This window comes from Pleurodeles waltl, chromosome 4_2 (assembly GCF_031143425.1).
Source record: "Pleurodeles waltl isolate 20211129_DDA chromosome 4_2, aPleWal1.hap1.20221129, whole genome shotgun sequence".
NCBI classification, from domain to species: domain Eukaryota; kingdom Metazoa; phylum Chordata; class Amphibia; order Caudata; family Salamandridae; genus Pleurodeles; species Pleurodeles waltl.
In genome coordinates this window covers 372,056,600-372,078,011 of record NC_090443.1, presented here as the reverse complement: position 1 = coordinate 372,078,011, position 21,412 = coordinate 372,056,600, and the positions used below count along the sequence as shown (strand labels likewise).

The window sequence follows — 21,412 nt, the reverse complement described above, 5'->3', positions numbered from 1 at the left end:
AGGGAGCTTGTGAATGTATATTATTGTTCCTTTCCTCCAATGCATTATGATATGGCTTTTCTCTATTTTATACCTTGCCAGTCAGGCAAGGGATAATTAGTTGTTTTAACTTTTTGTTATGATAATAAGAATAACTTGTTTTTCAAATACTACTTGATAGTAATACTTTACAAGCGTTACTAGTAACCCAACTTATTGGCTATTAATTTATCAGCGTTGGAAAGATGAGAGTATAAAGTAATCTTGCTGGCATGTAAACTGGAGGTCACATAAGAAGTCAGAAATTAGTGTTAACTCACTATGCCATATTGTTGAACAACTTTCTTATCTCTCTGAGCTATCTTGTTGAACAAAGATCTTATAATGCCATACTAATGGCTATACAAATGCCACAAACAAACAACAACAAAATAAGATATGTGACTGGCTGGTGAAGTTACCATTAAAGTGACGCTTCTTTCAAACCTTGGAGTTACTTTTAGCTTTTGCTTAAAAATCAACGAAGCTAATAGGTGGGTGCAACGTAGGGGAATTAGCACACCTACAGCTTGGCTTTGTTCGCTAATGAAACTCAAGAAAAAGAACAGTAGATGAGGTGGGGGGGCAGAGAGCTTTCTGGATCATCATTAGTCAAATTATTCTACTGCCAAGAGCCTTTTGAAATGAGCCCTACAGCCACAGAAAGTGTGAACCGGTAAACCATACTGGAGGCATACTACTGTACCTCCATAAAGCACTTACCTCATTTTATATGAAATCATTATTATGCGGTTAGGCAGATTCGTAATGCATCACATCGTAGCTGTTAGAATGACATGTCTGCTCTTGCACTATTCAGATTATTTTTCCTGTGGATCTTTAATTTTGAGATGACTTGATCTTTTTAGCTCACATGACTGCAGGAGCACAACACAAGCTACTTTGCTAGATGTATTTTTTCCAGACAGATCAAAGCTAATTGCCACATAAATCTCCTTGAAATACTTCATTGTAATTCCCGGTTCTGGTGTATCAGAGGATGACAATGTAAAAAACGTGTTCGTACCCATTTTTTTAATAGTGTCTCATTTTCTATACTTACTTTTTGTCAGACATGTCCTGCCCAGACAGAGGGGCGTTTCTTACAGGAGTATTCCTCCGCCCACAAATATTTCCATAGCTATCGTATCCAAAAACAAGTCTTTCCGCTGCTCCCGCTGTCATTGCATAGCCAGTTATAAACATCTGTTAAAAAAATCAAAGTGACTTGGTTAGCGCAAACTTAAGTGCTAAACATGTTTATTTAGATTTTTTCCCAAAGTTTATAAGATTTGGAAAGCATAATTGTTCATGCAGAAGACAACACAATATTGCCGCCTATTTCATGTGTGAGGCGAGATTTGTTCAACACCCCTTGCTTGTTGGAGACAATATTTCCTTCGGAGAAATGGAAAATTGTAGCTGCTGAATCTGATGGAAGCTGTCTTTCCTTTCTAGGAGCAAACTCCATAAATTGAGTCGGTTTCAATTATCCTCAATAGTAGAAAACCGATCTTGATTTCTTTTATGTTTTTTTAAATTTAAAATTGTATTGATTGTGCAGGACAGAATTCATGTTCACTCACTCCATTATTATTCTCAGTCCTTCAGATGTTTTCCCTAAACCTCTGAATCCTGGGAAATCGTGCACAAGGCCCTATGCAAAAGTTTGGAAACAACAGCATGGAGCAAAACCTTTTCCTACTGCGCACTAGCAGCCTCACGACATCTCTATCCTCCTATTGAGGGCCATTCACACTCATTAAAAGGTTGTGGCAAATCTTTATGTCCTTTTCCTTGTTCCACATGTTTATACTGCATAATATATTCACAGCTGTCATAAAATAACCAATAATCGACAACTAAAAGAATCAATTAAAACTATTCTATGGCCCTATTTCAAGTTTCAGTTCATATGCGCATCAAAAATCACAAACAGCTTGTATGCAGGCACCACCACAATGTTATTTCTACTGTCCAACAGAGAAACCGATAGACTGTGAGTAAATTACCGTCATGTGTGTAGGAGGCAGGACTGGCTTGTAGTGAGTACCAAGGGGTACTTACAACTTGCACCAGGCCCAGGTATCCCTTATTAGTGTATAGGGGTGTCTAGCAGCTTAGGCTGATAGAAAAGGTAGCTTAGCAGAGCAGCTTAGGCTGAACTAGGAGACGAGTGAAGCTCCTACAGTACCACCAGTGTCATATGCACAATATCATAAGAAAACACAATACACAGATATACTAAAAATAAAGGTACTTTATTTTTATGACAATATGCCAAAGTATCTCAGTGAGTACCCTCAGTATGAGGATAGCAAATATACACAAGATATATGTACACAATACCAAAATATGCAGTAATAGTAATAGAAAACAGTGCAAACAATGTATAGTCACAATAGAATGCAATGGGGGCACGTGGGGATAGGGGCAACACAAACCATATACTCTAGAAGTGGAATGCGAACCACGAATGGACCCCAAACCTATGTGACCTTGTAGAGGGTCGCTGGGACTGTAAGAAAACAGTGAGGGTTAGAAAAATAGCCTACCCCAAGATCCTGAAAAGTGGGTGCAAAGTGCACCTAAGTTCCCCAAAGAGCACAGAAGTTGTGATAGGGGAATTCTGCAGGAAAGACCAACACCAGCAATGCAACAACAATGGATTTCCAGACGAGGATACCTGTGGAACAAGGGGACCAAGTCCAAAAGTCACGATCAAGTCGGGAGTGGGCAGATGCCCAGGAAATGCCAGCTGTGGATGCAAAGAAGCTGCCACCTGATGGTAGAAGCTGAGGATTCTGCACGAACGACAAGAGCTAGAAACTTCCCCTTTGGAGGATGGATGTCCCACGTCGTGAAGAGTCGTGCAGAAGTGTTTTCCCGCAGAAAGACCGCAAACAAGCCCTGCTAGCTGCAAGGGTCGCGGTTAGGGTTTTTGGACGCTGCTGTGGCCCAGGAGGGACCAGGATGTCACCAATTGCGTCAGGGGACAGAGGGGGCGCCCAGCAAGACAAGGAGCCCTCTCAGAAGCAGGCAGCACCCGCAGAAGTACCGGAACAGGCACTACGAAGTGGAGTGAAACAGTGCTCACCCGAAGTTGCACAAGAGAGTCCCTCACCGCCGGAGGACAACTCAGGAGGTCGTGCAATGCAGGTTAGAGTGCCGTGGACCCAGGCTTGGCTGTGCACGAAGGAAATCCTCGGTGAGTGCACTGGAGCCGGAGTAGCTGCAAAACACGCGGTTCCCAGCAATGCAGTCTGGCGTGGAGAGGCAAGGACTTACCTCCACCAAACTTGGACTGAAGAGTCACTGGACTGTGGGAGTCACTTGGACAGAGTTGCTGAGTTCAAGGGACCTCGCTCGTCATGCTGAGAGGAGACCCAGAGGACCGGTGATGCAGTTCTTTGGTGCCTGCGGTTGCAGGGGGAAGATTCCGTCGACCCACGGAAGATTTCTTCGGAGCTTCTAGTGCAGAGAAGAGGCAGACTACCCCCACAGCATGCACCACCAGGAAAACAGTCGAGAAGGTGGCAGGATCAGCGTTACAGTGTTGCAGTAGTCGTCTTTGCTACTTTGTTGCAGTTTTGCAGGCTTCCAGCGCGGTCAGCAGTCGATTCCTTGGCAGAAGGTGAAGAGAGAGATGCAGAGGAACTCTGATGAGCTCTTGCATTCGTTATCTCAAGAATTCCCCAAAGCAGAAACCCTAAATAGCCAGAAAAGAGGGTTTGGCTACTTAGGAGAGAGGATAGGCTAGCAACACCTGAAGGAGCCTATCAGAAGGAGTCTCTGATGTCACCTGCTGGCCCTGGCCACTCAGAGCAGTCCAGTGTGCCAGCAGCACCTCTGTTTCCAATATGGCAGAGGTCTGGAGCACACTGGAGGAGCTCTGGGCACCTCCCAGGGGAGGTGCAGGTCAGGGGAGTGGTCACTCCCCTTTCCTTTGTCCAGTTTAGCGCCAGAGCAGGGCTGGGGGATCCCTGAACCGGTGTAGACTGGCTTATGCAGAGATGGGCACCATCTGTGCCCATCAAAGCATTTCCAGAGGCTGGGGGAGGCTACTCCTCCCCAGCCCTGACACCTTATTCCAAAGGGAGAGGGTGTAACACCCTCTCTCTGAGGAAGTCCTTTGTTCTGCCTTCCTGGGCCAAGCCTGGCTGGACCCCAGGAGGGCAGAAACCTGTCTGAGGGGTTGGCAGCAGCAGCAGCTGCAGTGAAACCCCGGGAAAGGCAGTTTTGCAGTACCCGGGTCAGTGCTAGAGACCCGGGAATCATGGGATTGTCTCCCCAGTACCAGGATGGCATTGGTGGGGCAATTCCATGATCTTAGACATGTTACATGGCCATATTCGGAGTTACCATTGTGAAGCTACACATAGGTAGTGACCTATATGTAGTGCACGCGTGTAATGGTGTCCCCGCACTCACAAAGTCCGGGGAATTGGCCCTGAACAATGTGGGCGCACCTTGGCTAGTGCCAGGGTGCCCACACACTAAGGGGGTTATTCTAACTTTGGAGGAGTGTTAATCCGTCCCAAAAGTGACGGTAAAGTGACTGATATACCACCAGCCGTATTACGAGTTCCATAGGATATAATGGTGGCTGGTGGTAAATCCGTCACTTTTCCGTCACTTTTGGGACGGATTAACACCTCCTCCAAAGTTAGAATAACCCCCTAAGTAACTTAGCACCCAACCTTTACCAGGTAAAGGTTAGACATATAGGTGACTTATAAGTTACTTAAGTGCAGTGAAAAATGGCTGTGAAATAACGTGGACGTTATTTCACTCAGGCTGCAGTGGCAGGCCTGTGTAAGAATTGTCAGAGCTCCCTATGGGTGGCAAAAGAAATGCTGCAGCCCATAGGGATGTCCTAGAACCCCAATACCCTGGGTACCTCAGTACCATATACAAGGGAATTATAAGGGTGTTCCAGTATGCCAATGTAAATTGGTGAAATTGGTCACTAGCCTGATAGTGACAATTTGGAAAGAAATGAGAGAGCATAACCACTGAGGTTCTGACTAGCAGAGCCTCAGTGAGACAGTTAGTCATAACACAGGTAACACATACAGGGCACACTTATGAGCACTGGGGCCCTGGTTGGCAGGGTCCCAGTGAGACATACAACTAAAACAACATATATACAGTGAAATATGGGGGTAACATGCCAGGCAAGATGGTACTTTCCTACACAACCCCTCCCCAAACGAAGGACAATAAGACTAGCCATGACCTGATGAGTCTTCATTGTCTAAGTGGAAATATCTGGAGAGTCCATCTGCATTGGAGTGAGTACTCCCAGGTCTATGTTCCACTGTATAATCCATTCCCTGTAGGGATATGGACCACCTCAATAATTTATGGTTTTCACCTTTCATTTGTTTTAGCCAAAGTAGAGGTTTGTGGTCTGTCTGAACAATGAAGTGAGTGCCAAACAGGTATGGCCTCAACTTCTTCAGTGCCCAGACCACAGCAAAGGCCTCCCTCTCTATGGCAGACCAACGCTTTTCTCTAGGGGTCAACCTCCTGCTGATAAAAGCAACAGGTTGATCCTGGCCCTCAGAATTAAGTTGTGATAAGACTGCCCCTACCCCTAATTGAGATGCATCTGTTTGGACAATTAATGTTTTGGAGTAACAGTGGCTTTTCAGGACAGGTGCAGATGGCCTGCTTCAGCTCCTCAAAAGCTTTCTGACAGCTAGCTGTCCACAATACCTTTTTAGGCATTTTCTTAGATGTGAGGTCATTAAGAGGGGCTGCAATGGAGCCATAGTTCTTTATGAACCTCCTGTAATACCCAGTGAGGCCTAAGAAGGCTCTCACCTGGGTCTGAGTTGTAGGGGGAATCCAATCTATAATAGTTTGGATTTTCCCCTGAAGTGGTGCAATCTGTTCTCCACCTACCAGGTGTCCCAGATAAACCACTTTCCCCTGCCCTATCTGGCAATTTGAAGCCTTGATAGTGAGGCCTGCCTTTTGCAGGGCTTCCAAAACTTTCCATAGGTGGACCAGGTGATCATCCCAGCTGGAGCTAAAGACAGCTATATCATCTAGATATGCTGCACTAAAAGCTTCCAGCCCTTGCAGGACTGTATTCACCAACCTTTGAAAAGTGGCAGGTGCATTTTTCAATCCAAAAGGCATTACTGTGAATTGGTAATGGCCTCCAATGGTTGAAAATGCAGTTTCTGCTTTTGCATCTTCTGATAACTTGATCTGCCAATACCCTGCAGTCAAATCAAAAGTGCTTAGATACTTGGCAGATGCCAGTGTATCTATTAGCTCATCTGCCCTGGGTATAGGGTGAGCATCAGTTTTGGTTACTTGGTTGAGACCTCTATAGTCTACACAAAACTGCATCTCCTTCTTTCCATCCTTGGAATGAGGTTTTGGTACAAGTACCACAAGAGGCGCCCATGGACTTTCTGAGTGCTCAACCACTCCCAGTTCAAGCATTTTCTGCACTTCTTGCTTTATGCAGTCTTTGACATGGTCAGGCTGCCTATAGATCTTACTTTTGACAGGCAAGCTGTCTCCAGTATCTATAGTGTGCTCACACCAAGAAGTGGTGCCTGGCACAGTAGAGAAGATTTCAGAAAACTGACCCAGGAGATTTATGCAGTGGTCTTTCTGCTCAGCAGTAAGACAATCTGCCAAAACTACACCTTCCACTAGAGCATCTTGTTCTGTGGAAGAGATCAGGGAGAGGGTCACTCTCTTCTTCCTGTCCCTCACTGTTGCCATGAGCAGGGTGAGATCAGCCCTGTCATAGTAGGGTTTCAGGCGATTGACATGGGGCACCCTAAGGGGACTCCTGGCAGTGCCTAAGTCAACTAAGTAGGTGACTTCACCCTTCTTTTCAACAATTATGTGGGGTCCCCTCCATTTGTCTTGGAGTGCTCTTGGTGCCACAGGCTCCAAGATCCACACTTTCTGCCCTGGTTGGTACTGAACCAAAACAGCCTTCTGGTCATGCCATTGCTTTTGGAGCTCTTGGCTGGCCTGAAGGTTTTTACTGGCCTTTTTCATGTACTCAGCCATCCTAGATCTGAGGCCAAGTACATAGTCCACTATGTCTTGCTTTGGAGCTTTTAAAGGTTGTTCCCAACCCTCCTTAACAAGTGTTAGAGGACCTCTCACAGGGTGTCAAAATAGGAGTTCAAAGGGGCTGAAGCCCACTCCTTTTTGGGGTACCTCCCTGTTAGCAAAAAGGAGGCAAGGTAACAGGATATCCCATCTCCTGCGGAGTTTTTCAGGGAGTCCCATAATCATGCCTTTGAGAGTTTTGTTAAATCTCTCCACCAGTCCATTTGTTTGTGGATGATAGGGTGTGGTGAACTTGTATGTAACAACACACTCCTTCCACATGGCCTTTAGGTAAGCAGACATGAAATTGCTTCCCCTGTCTGATACCACCTCTTTTGGGAAGCCCACCCTGGAAAAGATTCCCAGGTGGGCCTTTGCCACTGCAAGAGCTGCAGTGGTCCTTAGAGGAATTGCTTCAGGATATCTGGTGGCATGGTCCACTACCACCAAGATAAACCTATTGCCTGAAGCAGTAGGAGGGTCAAGGGGGGCAACTATGTCAACCCCTACCCTTTCAAAGGGAACCCCAACCACAGGCAGTGGGATAAGGGGTGCCTTTGGAGTGCCACCTGTCTTGCCACTGGCTTGACAGGTTTCACAGGACTTACAAAATTCCTTTGTGTCCTCTGACATTCTAGGCCAATGAAACAAGGGGACAAGCCTGTCCCAAATGTCCAGCTAAGGGAATGTCGTGGGCTAGAGTTAGGAGGAACTTTCTGTACTCCTGAGGAATCACCAATCTCCTGGCAGCTCCAGGGTTTGGATCCCTTGCTTCAGTGTACAAGAGGTTGTCCTCCCAGTAAACTCTGTGAGAGTCACTGACATCCCCATTTGCTTGTTTGACAGCTTGCTGCCTTAGACCCTCTAGTGTGGGACAGGTATGCTGTGCCACACTCAGCTCCTCCCTGGCAGGCCCCCATTCACCCAAAAGCTCAGCAGTGTCTGCTTCCAGCTCCTCTGGTGTAGGTTCTGCACAGGGTGGAAATTCTTCTTCCTCAGAAGTAGAATCCATTGTAGAGGGAGGGATAGTAGGTAGTGATTTACTTCTACTAACCCTAGCTTTAGGGAGCACTTGGTCCATTCTTCCAGGATCCAAGTCACCCTGTCCTTTTTGCTTTTTGGCCTGAGCCCTGGTTAAAGCAAAAATATGCCCTGGAATGCCCAACATTGCTGCATGGGCCTCCAACTCCACATCTGACCAAGCTGATGTCTCTAAATCATTTCCTAGTAGACAGTCTACAGGTATATCTGAGGCAACCACAACTTTCTTTGGACCAGTAACCCCCCCCCCCCCAGTTGAGATTTACAACAGCCATGGGGTGGCTAAGTGTGTTGTTATGAGCATCGGTTACTTGGTACTGGTGACCAAGTAGGTGTTGTTCAGGGTGGACCAGTTTCTCTATTACCATTGTAACACTGGCACCTGTGTCCCTGTAGGCCTGAACCTCAACACCATTTATTAGGGGTAGTTGCTTGTACTTATCCATGTTAAGGTGACAAGCAACCAAGGTGGCTAAATCAATAGCCCCCTCAGAGACTAACACCGCCTCTGTGATCTCCCTAACAAGACCAACCCCAACTAAGTTACCAAAAGTGAGCCCAGCAACTCCCTTGGATTGGCTATTAGTAGGTTTGCTCCCACCACCACTGCTATTACTAGGGGCACTAGGTGTAGCAGCAGGGGTTGTAGTGGTAGGAGGCTTGGTGCTTTTCTTTGGACAACTGGGATCTGTTGTCCAATGGCCTTTTATTTTACATAAATAGCACCATGGTTTCTTTTCTTTGTTTTGATTTGAAGAGGATTTGGGCCCACCAGAGTGTTTTTGTGGGCCTGATGAAGACTCATTTTTAGATTTGTCCCCACCCTTTTCAGAAGACTTACCATCCTTCTTCTTGCCATCTTTGTCACCCCCTGTATGAACTTTTCTGTTCACCCTTGTTCTGACCCATTTGTCTGCCTTCTTTCCCAATTCTTGGGGAGAGGTCAGATCAGAGTCCACCTGGTACTGGTGTAACAAATCAGACACACAATTATTAAGTATATGCTCTTTCAGGATTAAGTTATACAGGCTTTCATAGTCAGAAACGTTACTGCCATGTAACCACCCCTCCAAGGCCTTCACTGAATGGTCAACAAAGTCTACCCAGTCTTGTGAAGACTCCTTTTTGGTTTCTCTGAACTTCATCCTGTACTGTTCAGTGGTTAAGCCATAACCATCCAGGAGTGCATTCTTAAGAACTTTGAAATCATTGGCCTCACTTTCTTTTACAGTAAGGAGCCTATCCCTACCCTTTCCACTGAAAGATAGCCATAGGATAGCAGCCCACTGCCCTTGAGGGACATCCTGTACAACACAGGCCCTCTCAAGTGCAGCAAACCACTTGTTAATGTCATCCCCCTCCTTGTAAGGGGGAACTATCTTATGCAGATTCCTAGAATCATGCTCTTTTGCAGGATGACTATTTGGAATACTGCTGCTGCCACCATGGGTTTCTAAACCCAATTTCTGTCTTTCTCTTTCCACTTCTAAAGACTGCCTATCTAAATCCAGCTGTTGCTTCTTGAGCTTCAGCCTGGATTGTTCCACTCTCAATCTATTGAGCTCCCTTTCTAACACTCTGTCATCAGGGTGGGTGGGTAGGGCATGTCTTGAAACAGAAGAATGGTGAGAATGAACAGAAGGAGACCTGGCCCTAACAGATGTCACACTAACATTCTGGCCTACAGAAGTGATACTTCTACTGTGATGAGAAACAACACTATTACTGTGATGTGAGACAACACTCTTACTGTGATATGAATTCACACCAGTACCAGCTATGCTAGGTGGCTTGCTAGGGGGCAGGTTGGAAAGCTTCCCTCCCACATCTTTTGCTAGGGGTGCCCCAGAATCAGAGTGGGAACCATCAGCTAATTTCTCACCAGAAGTGCCACCTAAGGTCTTATCTTGTTCAATGAGCATATTAACCAACAGTTGTCTTGAGGGATTCTTCCCTACCCCTAAACCTCTATCTACACAGAAACTCCTTGCTTCCTTCCAGCTAAGGTTTTCATAAGCTATGTTGGACAGATCAAGAGTTTGGCCTGTACCAGACATTTTAGACAGTGTTTAAGGGATAGAAAAAGTGAGAAAAAAGTTTTTCAGAACTTTTTGAAAGACAGAAAAAAAACTTTTTAAGAACTTTTTAGAAAGTTTAGAGGTACTTTTCAGCACTTAGAAAAGAAGTGAGAGAAGAAAAGCAAAACTTTTTGGTTAGGTGTACATACACTGAACTTGTTTTGTATATTTTTCTCTTATGAAAAGTACAATGACAAAAGTGGTAAGTAGTTGCAAAGTACTTATCCCACCGCTGCACAACCAATGTAGGAGGCTGGACTGGCTTGTAGTGAGTACCAAGGGGTACTTACACCTTGCACCAGGCCCAGGTATCCCTTATTAGTGTATAGGGGTGTCTAGCAGCTTAGGCTGATAGAAAAGGTAGCTTAGCAGAGCAGCTTAGGCTGAACTAGGAGACGAGTGAAGCTCCTACAGTACCACCAGTGTCATATGCACAATATCATAAGAAAACACAATACACAGATATACTAAAAATAAAGGTACTTTATTTTTATGACAATATGCCAAAGTATCTCAGTGAGTACCCTCAGTATGAGGATAGCAAATATACACAAGATATATGTACACAATACCAAAATATGCAGTAATAGTAATAGAAAACAGTGCAAACAATGTATAGTCACAATAGAATACAATAGGGGCACATAGGGATAGGGGCAACACAAACCATATACTCTAGAAGTGGAATGCGAACCACGAATGGACCCCAAACCTATGTGACCTTGTAGAGGGTCGCTGGGACTGTAAGAAAACAGTTAGGGTTAGAAAAATAGCCCACCCCAAGACCCTGAAAACTGGGTGCAAAGTGCACCTAAGTTCCCCAAAGAGCACAGAAGTTGTGATAGGGGAATTCTGCAGGAAAGACCAACACCAGCAATGCAACAACGATGGATTTCCAGACGAGGGTACCTGTGGAACAAGGGGACCAAGTCCAAAAGTCACGATCAAGTCGGGAGTGGGCAGATGCCCAGGAAATGCCAGCAGTGGATGCAAAGAAGCTGCCACTGGATGGTAGAAGCTGAGGATTCTGCATGAACGACAAGGGCTAGAAACTTCCCCTTTGGAGGATGGATGTCCCACGTCGTGAAGAGTCGTGCAGAAGTGTTTTCCCGTAGAAAGACCGCAAACAAGCCTTGCTAGCTGCAAGGGTCGCGGTTAGGGTTTTTGGATGCTGCTGTGGCCCAGGAGGGACGAGGATGTTACCAATTGCGTCAGGGGACAGAAGGGACGCCCAGCAAGACAAGGATCCCTCTCAGAAGCAGGCAGCACCCGCAGAAGTGCCGGAACAGGCACTACGAAGTGGAGTGAAACGGTGCTCACCCGAAGTTGGACAAGAGAGTCCCACACCGCCGGAGGACAACTCAGGAGGTCGTGCAATGCAGGTTAGAGTGCCGTGGACCCAGGCTTGGCTGTGCACGAAGGAAATCCTCGGTGAGTGCACAGGAGCCGGAGTAGCTGCAAAACACGCGATTCCCAGCAATGCAGTCTGGCGTGGGGAGGCAAGGACTTACCTCCACCAAACTTGGACTGAAGAGTCACTGGACTGTGGGAGTCACTTGGACAGAGTTGCTGAGTTCAAGGGACCTCGCTCGTCATGCTGAGAGGAGACCCAGAGGACCGGTGATGCAGTTCTTTGGTGCCTGCGGTTGCAGGGGGAAGATTCCGTCGACCCACAGGAGATTTCTTCGGTGCTTCTAGTGCAGAGAAGAGGCAGACTACCCCCACAGCATGCACCACCAGGAAAACAGTCGAAAAGGCGGCAGGATCAGCGTTACAGTGTCGCAGTAGTCGTCTTTGCTACTTTGTTGCAGTTTTGCAGGCTTCCAGCGCGGTCAGCAGTCGATTCCTTGGCAGAAGGTGAAGAGAGAGATGCAGAGGAACTCTGATGAGCTCTTGCATTCGTTATCTCAAGAATTCCCCAAAGCAGAGACCCTAAATAGCCAGAAAAGAGGGTTTGGCTACTTAGGAGAGAGGATAGGCTAGCAACACCTGAAGGAGCCTATCAGAAGGAGTCTCTGACGTCACCTGCTGGCCCTGGCCACTCAGAGCAGTCCAGTGTGCCAGCAGCACCTCTGTTTCCAAGATGGCAGTGGTCTGGAGCACACTGGAGGAGCTCTGGGCACCTCCCAGGGGAGGTGCAGGTCAGGGGAGTGGTCACTCCCCTTTCCTTTGTCCAGTTTAGCGCCAGAGCAGGGCTGGGGGATCCCTGAACCGGTGTAGACTGGCTTATGCAGAGATGGGCACCATCTGTGCCCATCAAAGCATTTCCAGAGGCTGGGGGAGGCTACTCCTCCCCAGCCCTGACACCTTATTCCAAAGGGAGAGGGTGTAACACCCTCTCTCTGAGGAAGTCCTTTGTTCTGCCTTCCTGGGCCAAGCCTGGCTGGACCCCAGGAGGGCAGAAACCTGTCTGAGGGGTTGGCAGCAGCAGCAGCTGCAGTGAAACCCCGGGAAAGGCAGTTTGGCAGTACCCGGGTCTGTGCTAGAGACCCGGGGAATCATGGGATTGTCTCACCAATACCAGGATGGCATTGGTGGGGCAATTCCATGATCTTAGACATGTTACATGGCCATATTCGGAGTTACCATTGTGAAGCTACACATAGGCAGTGACCTATATGTAGTGCACGCGTGTAATGGTGTCCCCGCCCTCACAAAGTCCGGGGAATTTGCCCTGAACAATGTGGGGGCACCTTGGCTAGTGCAAGGGGGGTGCCCACACACTAAGTAACTTAGCACCCAACCTTTACCAGGTAAAGGTTAGACATATAGGTGACTTATAAGTTACTTAAGTGCAGTGAAAAATGGCTGTGAAATAACGTGGACGTTATTTCACTCAGGCTGCAGTGGCAGGCCTGTGTAAGAATTGTCAGAGCTCCCTATGGGTGGCAAAATAAATGCTGCAGCCCATAGGGATCTCCTGGAACCCCAATACCCTGGGTACCTCAGTACCATATACTAAGGAATTATAAGGGTGTTCCAGTATGCCAATGTAAATTGGTGAAATTGGTCACTAGCCTGTTAGTGACAATTTGGAAAGAAATGAGAGAGCATAACCACTGAGGTTCTGATTAGCAGAGCCTCAGTGAGACAGTTAGTCATAACACAGGTAACACATACAGGGCACACTTATGAGCACTGGGGCCCTGGCTGGCAGGGTCCCAGTGACACATACAACTAAAACAAAATATATACAGTGAAATATGGGGGTAACATGCCAGGCAAGATGGTACTTTCCTACAGTGTGGGTTCCATATACCTAGCCTAGAGGGCAACTGTAGATGTAAACTGACATGAGATACGGAGGTGCAAGAACAGTTTTATTTCACTACCTCATGCGATGGCTTCTTCTAACCATCAGCATTGCAAATACTAAAACCCAGATAAACTTGAACTTGTTCTCTCGGTACTCACTCCAAATATTTTTGATCAAATATATCTAGCTGACAAGAGGTTGGTCACAATTAAGTCCAATTTATACTTTTTTTAAGACAGAAAAATAAGTACGCTTCAATGTGACTGTACTGATTAAGCAATACTGGCAAAAGGAAAGGCACTATTGGATAGTTATTGACTGAGGTAGAGTGCCCCAGTCGAAGCAGAGAGCCCTAGTCCATCCCTACCAGCGAACATCCTCCGCATCAGTCAATATTGCTTTTCTAAATCAGAACCATAAAATGTGTGGTGAAATTCACAAACGGTTTGCTGAATGGTGTATTTTCATGGTAGTATCTGAGTGGAATGTTATAAGAATAACTTGACTAGTGGAAATGCACTACAGTGAATTGCTGGTTTTATAAAATGATAGAAAAGGGTGTGTAGGAGGGTGATGAAAGATTTACAAAAAATAACAATCATTTCTTGCTGCCTCCATGGCGATTTTAGGGATTGTGATAATTTCTAAGGTAATTTCACCCTGTAAAAATGAAGATTCTGAGCCGATTCTTGATGAACCATCTTAGGGAAACACGATTTCCTCCTGGAATCTATGGTTAGTGCTGCAGAAGCTAACATGCTTACACAAAAAATCACAAATATATTCCCCATTTATGTAAACAAATGTATTCATATACATTTCATAATCATGACAAATGTGAGGTACAAATGAACACCATGATGCTAGAATAGGAGCTACACAGAATGGAAAACCGTTCTTATGGATATGACAGCAGTACATCAACACAATGAGGGGTTGAGCTTGGCCCTGGGTGTTATGGTGAGTGCTACAGATAGCTAAAATTATGATTCACAAATCTTCCTCATCACATGACAAAAAATGTCTAGCATACCAAGTAAAACATGCACTTCTAACAGCAGCAATAACTCTGTCAGTTGATCCCCAGTGCTTTACTGCAACTTCACCACAGTGTTTTATTGAACAACTATGCAAAAATGTATATATTTACTACAAAAGTGAGGCACTCCTTGTAGTGAAATGTGTGTTTTTGACCACAGACTTTGTGTTGCACCACTTTGCACCTGGATTAGCTGTCCAGTGTTCACCAGTTACAGACTACATTTTGCATTCAGTTTAGCTGCCCATTGACTTTATCGTAGCATTAGACACTGCCATGTTAAAGCTGCCCGTGATTTTCCACATTGTAAACTGTGCATTCTGTCTTGTTTTCGTGCCAAGGGCTTTGGTTGATAAGGATGTACTCAGATGGAAGGGAACGGTCTTGATTTGATTTGATACCTTGGGATTGTGGCCAAACCCCAACGTGTTATTTTCAAAGCATACCTAAACTAGCCAGCATGTTTGAATTGCAAAATGAGGTGTTTTTTTCCAGAAACCTCCTTTTGTTTTTTTTAGATATAAAAAGACCCAGTGCGACAGTGAGAGTGTGAGTGGCCTCAATCAGGATTCTAGACGTCGGATGCCTGATATCTTTCCAGTGAGGGTTGAGATCTCTTTCTCTTTCACAGTCGAACGGGGTCATTGTCTTGCTGGCATGAGAAAGATGAAGTACTTGGCAGGCCCTATGGTGATGCATTTTTACTTCATTATTTGCTTTGCATTATAATATAAATACATATATTTGCTGTGTACACTGCAGTGGAGAATCATTTTGGTATGTTTTCCTTTCATTGCTGTGACTATTTTTAAACATGTGCTTTCAACATGCTGATCTCCTTTTAGGAACCTCGTGGTGAAATGTTAAATGTCTTTGAACTAAGAAGTGCATTCCAGAGATTTTTGTCAGTTCGTTCATTGGTGAAAAGCAAATCACCCCTGGGTGTCAACTTGCTGAAATAGGAGCTGTTGACATTTAAGCCTTCCAAAAGGAGCCTAGTTAAATGAGCATAAAGGCATTAAAACAGTTACAAAACTCACTGTTTCAAAAACGCAAGGAAAAGAATGGGATTTTCAGTCATTTATGATGTCGACCAGCTAGGAGCCAATCAAAACACAGCATTTTGGTAGTGTATGGTGGTATGTATACAATGACCTTTGTTTGAGTTCATCAGTACACAAATTCAATTTAGGCCTCATGTAGTTTTAAATTAACATTTCAATTCTCTTTCATAGGCTGCAAATTACCCACTGAAGTTAAGCTTCCTATGGCCCACAGTCCAAAGGCTTGCACATTCTATTAATCTAAATTTGAGACACAGCTTGACAGTCATTTGTGGCAGAAGGAATAGGCATAAGTGAGCCACTATGACTTGCTTTCCTAGTGCAAGGGGTCCACTGCTGGTCCAAGAAGTAATATATCTATGAGACAGGCAGCCAGAAAATGGTTTGGGAGCGCTCAACCAAATTTTGGAGGGAGGACCGTGGTTTTGCTTTCCACCAGGGTGGATGCTTATGAGAAGGCAGACTCTCAAGTCTTTATTCCTATTAAAGCCTGCTCATCATTGGTTGTCAAATTGTGTATTCTTCCACTGAGACTGCATTCTTCAGGGCATCTATGATGTTCTTAATACAGATGAATATATCTGAATACCTATTTTTACTTGTGCCTTCATGGATTCCTCTTCATTGTTAAACTGGCATACAGTCTTCTTCGCATAGAATATTTTAAATATGCAGGGTTTATTCTTTGCCTAAGCAACAATCAGTTGTACAATACTTTCTCTACATTACATGAATGTCTACATGTCATGAAACATTAAATCCATTAGATCCACAGCAAGAATAATACCACTAGTTTTTTTCAGCCTAGAGCACTTTAGTACTTTTCAGCATGGTGGGCCAGGACAGCTAATGTCAATCCACACTAAGCGGGCCTCAGGGAAGACATGGTCTACCGGGTCCCAAATGTGGTGGCAGAGGTTGTCTGCCACTGGTGTTTTCTATGGCTCTGAAAACTGTTCCAAATACAAACCTTTCTGCACTTCACTCTCAGGGTAGCAGGACCCATACTCACTGGCTTCTCAGGGATATAGTGCGGGTGGGAAGAAAAGCAAACACAACAATCAACCAACAAACAATACTATGTTGTCCAGTCCAGTTCTGTCGTTTGAGGGGAAGAAAGTACTCAAACAAAGTTACTCAAGAATGTACAGCAGCATTAAAGGAATGCAATCCAGGTCTAAAATCCTGTTCAAGTCTAGGCATTATCCATTTTGTACCCACCTATCTGTGAACAGAGTTTGTCAATACTAAACCCTGTCATGTAATCGGAGACGTGCTTACAAGGCACAAGTGCAGTCACTCAGTCACTCCCAAGGAATATGTGCACTAGTAGCTCGGTTTGCTTTTCTTTCAATATGATATTAACAAGCCAAAAGTCTTTCACGCGTTTCCATGTCTCCCTTTCACACATGCTCTGCAGCCCCACGATTACCTGCTTTCCACAACTGCGGTCCTGTTAGGTGTGGGACAGACACATGCAGCAATTTTGCTCCAGTGGCAACCTTGGAGGTGTAGCATCCTGGCATTGCTGGGAAAATGGCAATTTTGGCAAACTCGGCGTGGCAGCTTCCTGCGGCACATTACCGTCATGAGCCCTTGCAGCTCTTAATGCTCAGGACTGGTTTGGGAGGTGCGGCCTCTGGGACAATTTCAGCTACAAAGATGGTCTTGACAGTTGGGGCCTCCAGGCTGATCAAAGTTCACACCTCAGTGATTCAGGTGCACTCAGGCTATGACGACAGCTGCAGCAGTCTTCCAGCTGCTGCCAACTTTCACACACTGGTTGTTTTATGGAGAAGGCTTGATTCAGTTCACAATAAGAACTGTTTAGTGAGACTGGATCACCCCTTCCACTCACATGATACTTTTGGCTTACTCCACAGCATATAAAACAGTCTCTCACTGTGTCTAGCTTTCTCCACTCCAGGAACATGCTGGGCTTCTCCCTCTGAACAGATTTCCTCCTGCCAGCCTTCTCTCTCTCAGCAGGCAGGCAGGATTTTAGGCAGACACTAAGGGGGTCATTCCGACCCTGGCGGTAAAAACCGCCAGGGCCGTGACCGACGGAAAGCACCGCCAACAGGCTGGCGGTGCTTACCTGCCCATTCTGACCGCGGCGGTAAAGCCGCGGTCAGAAAAGGGGATCCGGCGGTTTCCCGCCGGATTACCCATGGCTGGGCTAAATCTGCATGGAGATTCTGACCCCCTTCCCGCCATCCTGTTTCTGGCGGTTTTTACCGCCAGGAACAGGATGGCGGGAACGGGTGTCGTGGGGCCCCTGGGGGCCCCTGCACTGCCCATGCCATGGCCCATGCCATGCAGGGGCCCCCTAACAGGGCCCCAGCATGATTTTCACTGTCTGCTTAGCAGACAGTGAAAATCGCGACGGGTGCAACTGCACCCGTCGCACCCCTGCAACACCGCCGGCTCCATTCGGAGCCGGCTCCTGTGTTGCAGGGCCTTTCCCGCTGTGCCGGTGGGCGCTCCCTTGGCGGGCGCCCGCCGGCCCAGCGGGAAAGTCGAAATGGCCCCCGCGGTCTTCTGACCGCGGAGCGGTCTTTCGATGAGGAAGTTTGGCGGGCGGCAACCGCCACCGGCCAAACTTGGAATGACCCCCTAAGTTCCTTCAGCAGGGAAGACAAGCTTCAGGTGATGTCTCTCCACCTCTGGGAGACTGGCTGTCATGCAGAAACCAGCCCTGGCTGCACAGCAGTCCTTTGAGTGCTCTCGGATCACTCCTTTCTTTGGTCATGAAAAACCTGGTACTGAAAAAAAGTGGGGCTTGTTGCTTTTATACATATCTTCTAGACAGAGGATGTGGCTTCCCTGTTTGAGGTTTCATAACTAGGTTCAAGTTGAGTTGTTACTCTTTCAAATGCCATTTTCACATTGCTCTCCAGGCACAGACTTTATGAAAAGCGATGGCTATCACTGCAGCTAAATATGGAGCTTGCTCCAAGCAGGAGTGGCCAAAACATGGGCACAATGAAGTGTAAGTTTTCTGCACCTGTTGTCATCAGCCTTTCTGAAGCAGAAATCAGAAACAGACAAAATCACAGGACCTGTCTAGAAACTTCCTCACTTTGGATAACCAAAATAACTGTCCCACTCTTTCCGTCTACCGTCTATTAGGCAGAATCAGCAATCTTTTATTATCTAAGCACTAATGGAATTTCTAAAGAGAGCTCCCCAATTCTCATCACTTCAGTGCCTGGTCTCTATCCTCCAGCTGCAGGATGGTAGGCAATACACTTCAAGTATCTGGGAAAGATGTCCTCATCCACCATTTTGTGCTATGTTAAACCAGCGGCATTATAAAATAGATCCCACTGCCCCCAGTAGCCAGGCTCACACAAAACACAGAGTCCTACTAACATACCTGTGCTACAAATGCTCTGCACACAAAAGCACTTGACATCCACAAGGGATGTCAGCATCAGGTTCTGTAATGTGAAAACCAGCAGAACGTTACCTGAATGGAGTGAGCAGGCCACATTCACATTAAAAAAAAGGTCTAGTCACAATAGATTATAATCATGGTACACTGCCACAATCATTTAATGTGATAGAGCCAGGCCATGAAGAACAAGTTACTTACCTTCAGTAACAAAATCTAACTGCTGATTCCTCACCTTTTGAGTACCCCCAGGAATCAGACTGGATCTGGAAACGTTTGCATTGCAATTCCCTCCAGCACCGGCAGGTGGCATCATGCAACACTGTGCCACCTCATGCCGCTTTGTCTCATGTGGCCATGTAGTCATGATCAATATATATGCACACACATCACCTGCTCGTACTGATGTCAGTTTCTTTCTGTACTCCGTCCGTGCCAACAGACTTGGAATATTTAAAAAAACATCAATAAAAGAGTGTGCAGACTTTCAGTATTGGAATATTATTACCTAAAGATTTTCATAAGACCACTCCACAGAATGGGAAGGTGGGAGGGCAGGTAAAGAATCTACTGTTAGATAGAGTCTCTGCCAGAAAAAGCGTTTCCAATGGTAAGTAACTTTTTATTCTGATGGAGACCTCTAACTGAAGATTCCTCACCTTTTGAATAGATACCATAGCAGTAGCTTATAGATGGTGGGTCTGTGGAATGGTTCAGACAAAATAAATGCTGTAGTACTGAATGGGCAAAATGCCCATTCCGCCGGACTTGGCTATCGAGGCAATAGTGTGGAGGGCAGGTAGTTCTGTGAACGTATGGAGGAACACCCATGTAGCAGCTTGAGAGATGTTTAAGACTGTTTTCTGTCCAGTCCATAACAAATCTTGACACAAAAGACATTTCATCTGGAGATGGTCCTCTTTTGTACCATTTTGCTCTTTTTAGCTCCAGAGAAACCAATGAAAAGCTGGTCATCCTGTCAGAATTCTCTGGGCTTTTCAATATAACAACTAAGGGTCCTCTTGTGATCTAGGTGATGTAACTGTTCTTCCTTCTTGGAAGGATGAGGTGATGCATAAAAGGAAGACAAAGTAAGTGACTATCCTACATGAAAAAAGTGTGACTATCTTATTAAGGAATGCTGCCCTCATTCGCAGGACCGATCTGTCAAAGCTTGAAGTTCAGTCACTTACCTTACACATGTAATGGAGATGAGGAACACTCTTCAGAGTTAGCAACCACAAAGGACAACTGTGCACAGGCTCAAAGGGCAAGCATATTAGGTAGGTCAAGACCAAATTCAAATTCCATAGTGCATCACAAATAGGACAGGACGGAACGTATGGATCAACCTCTGAAAATTAAATGCATTTTCACAAGTGATTTAAGGAGACGGTTGATCTGGTAAATGCAAAAAAGCCAGCTGCTAAGTAACTTTTAACTGTTTTAACTGTGGCAACAGGAAGTCCTAGCTGAGCCAATGACAAACAAAACAAGATAATATCAGAAAAGGAAGCTTGTAAGGGATGGATATGATGGGAAGAACAGCACACCACAAACTTCTCCCAGCATTCTACATAAACTGTTTTAATGGAAAAATGCATAGCTGCTGGAATGATCCCAACAACTTAAAGAGGGAGATCATATGCCATCAGCTACTGCCAGTCACTGCTTCTGCGACGGGAGATCCTCTCTAAGAGGCAGCTAGATTGCAGGACAGGTGCTCATGGCCAGAAGTTCATTACCCTGTCTGAAGCCACAAGGATGACTTGGACCCAGTCTCTATTTATCTTCTTGAATAGTCTGGGCAGTAGAGGCAGGGGCAGTTAGACATACAGGAGTCCTGACCCCCAAGGTAGGTGAAAAGCATCTCCTAATGAAGACTGCCTTTGGAACTCCAATGCGCGAAAGTCATGCACTGTACGTTCGCTGTGGTGGCAAATAGATCTATCCAGGGTTCTATCCATAGTTGGAAAATTTGGAAGATGCCATCTGCCACTCTGAATTTAACTGCCATTCATGATCCACTAGACAACACTGGTTGAGTTTGTCCGTCCTGGCATTCAATGGCCTCCCCAATGCAGTAATGATGTATTTGTTACAACTGTCAGTTCTGGATGAGGTAGCTAGCAGGGTCTTCCACTGGTTGAATTGCGGTCGAGTAGCCACCAGTGCAGGTCTGCCATAGTCTCCAACACCTGTAAAGCCTGCATGTGCCACCTGGTGTGGTCCATCAGCATGATGCAGGAGGCCAAGAGACCCAGAAGCCTCAGAGCAGCTCTCATCAAGACCCAGGCTGCAGACTGAAACATCAGGATCATAGTTTGATGTTCAGCCTGCTCGCTCCTTACGGGACACCTTATTTTACTTTACCGGGCACGATGTGCTCGCTGACAATTGTTGCTTTGTTCATGTTCCTCAGGGGAT

At 45.9% G+C, this 21,412-nt stretch overlaps 1 protein-coding gene across 1 annotated transcript in view; it reads right to left on the bottom strand.

The window, feature by feature from the left end:
- The window catches only part of SLC44A3 (solute carrier family 44 member 3), a 556,605-nt gene that overhangs the window by 393,592 nt on the left and 141,601 nt on the right, over nt 1–21,412 (bottom strand). The window contains exon 3 of the mRNA XM_069231480.1: nt 1,082–1,224. Coding sequence (XP_069087581.1) covers nt 1,082–1,224 — 143 coding nt within the window. The remainder of the gene's footprint in view (nt 1–1,081; nt 1,225–21,412) is intronic.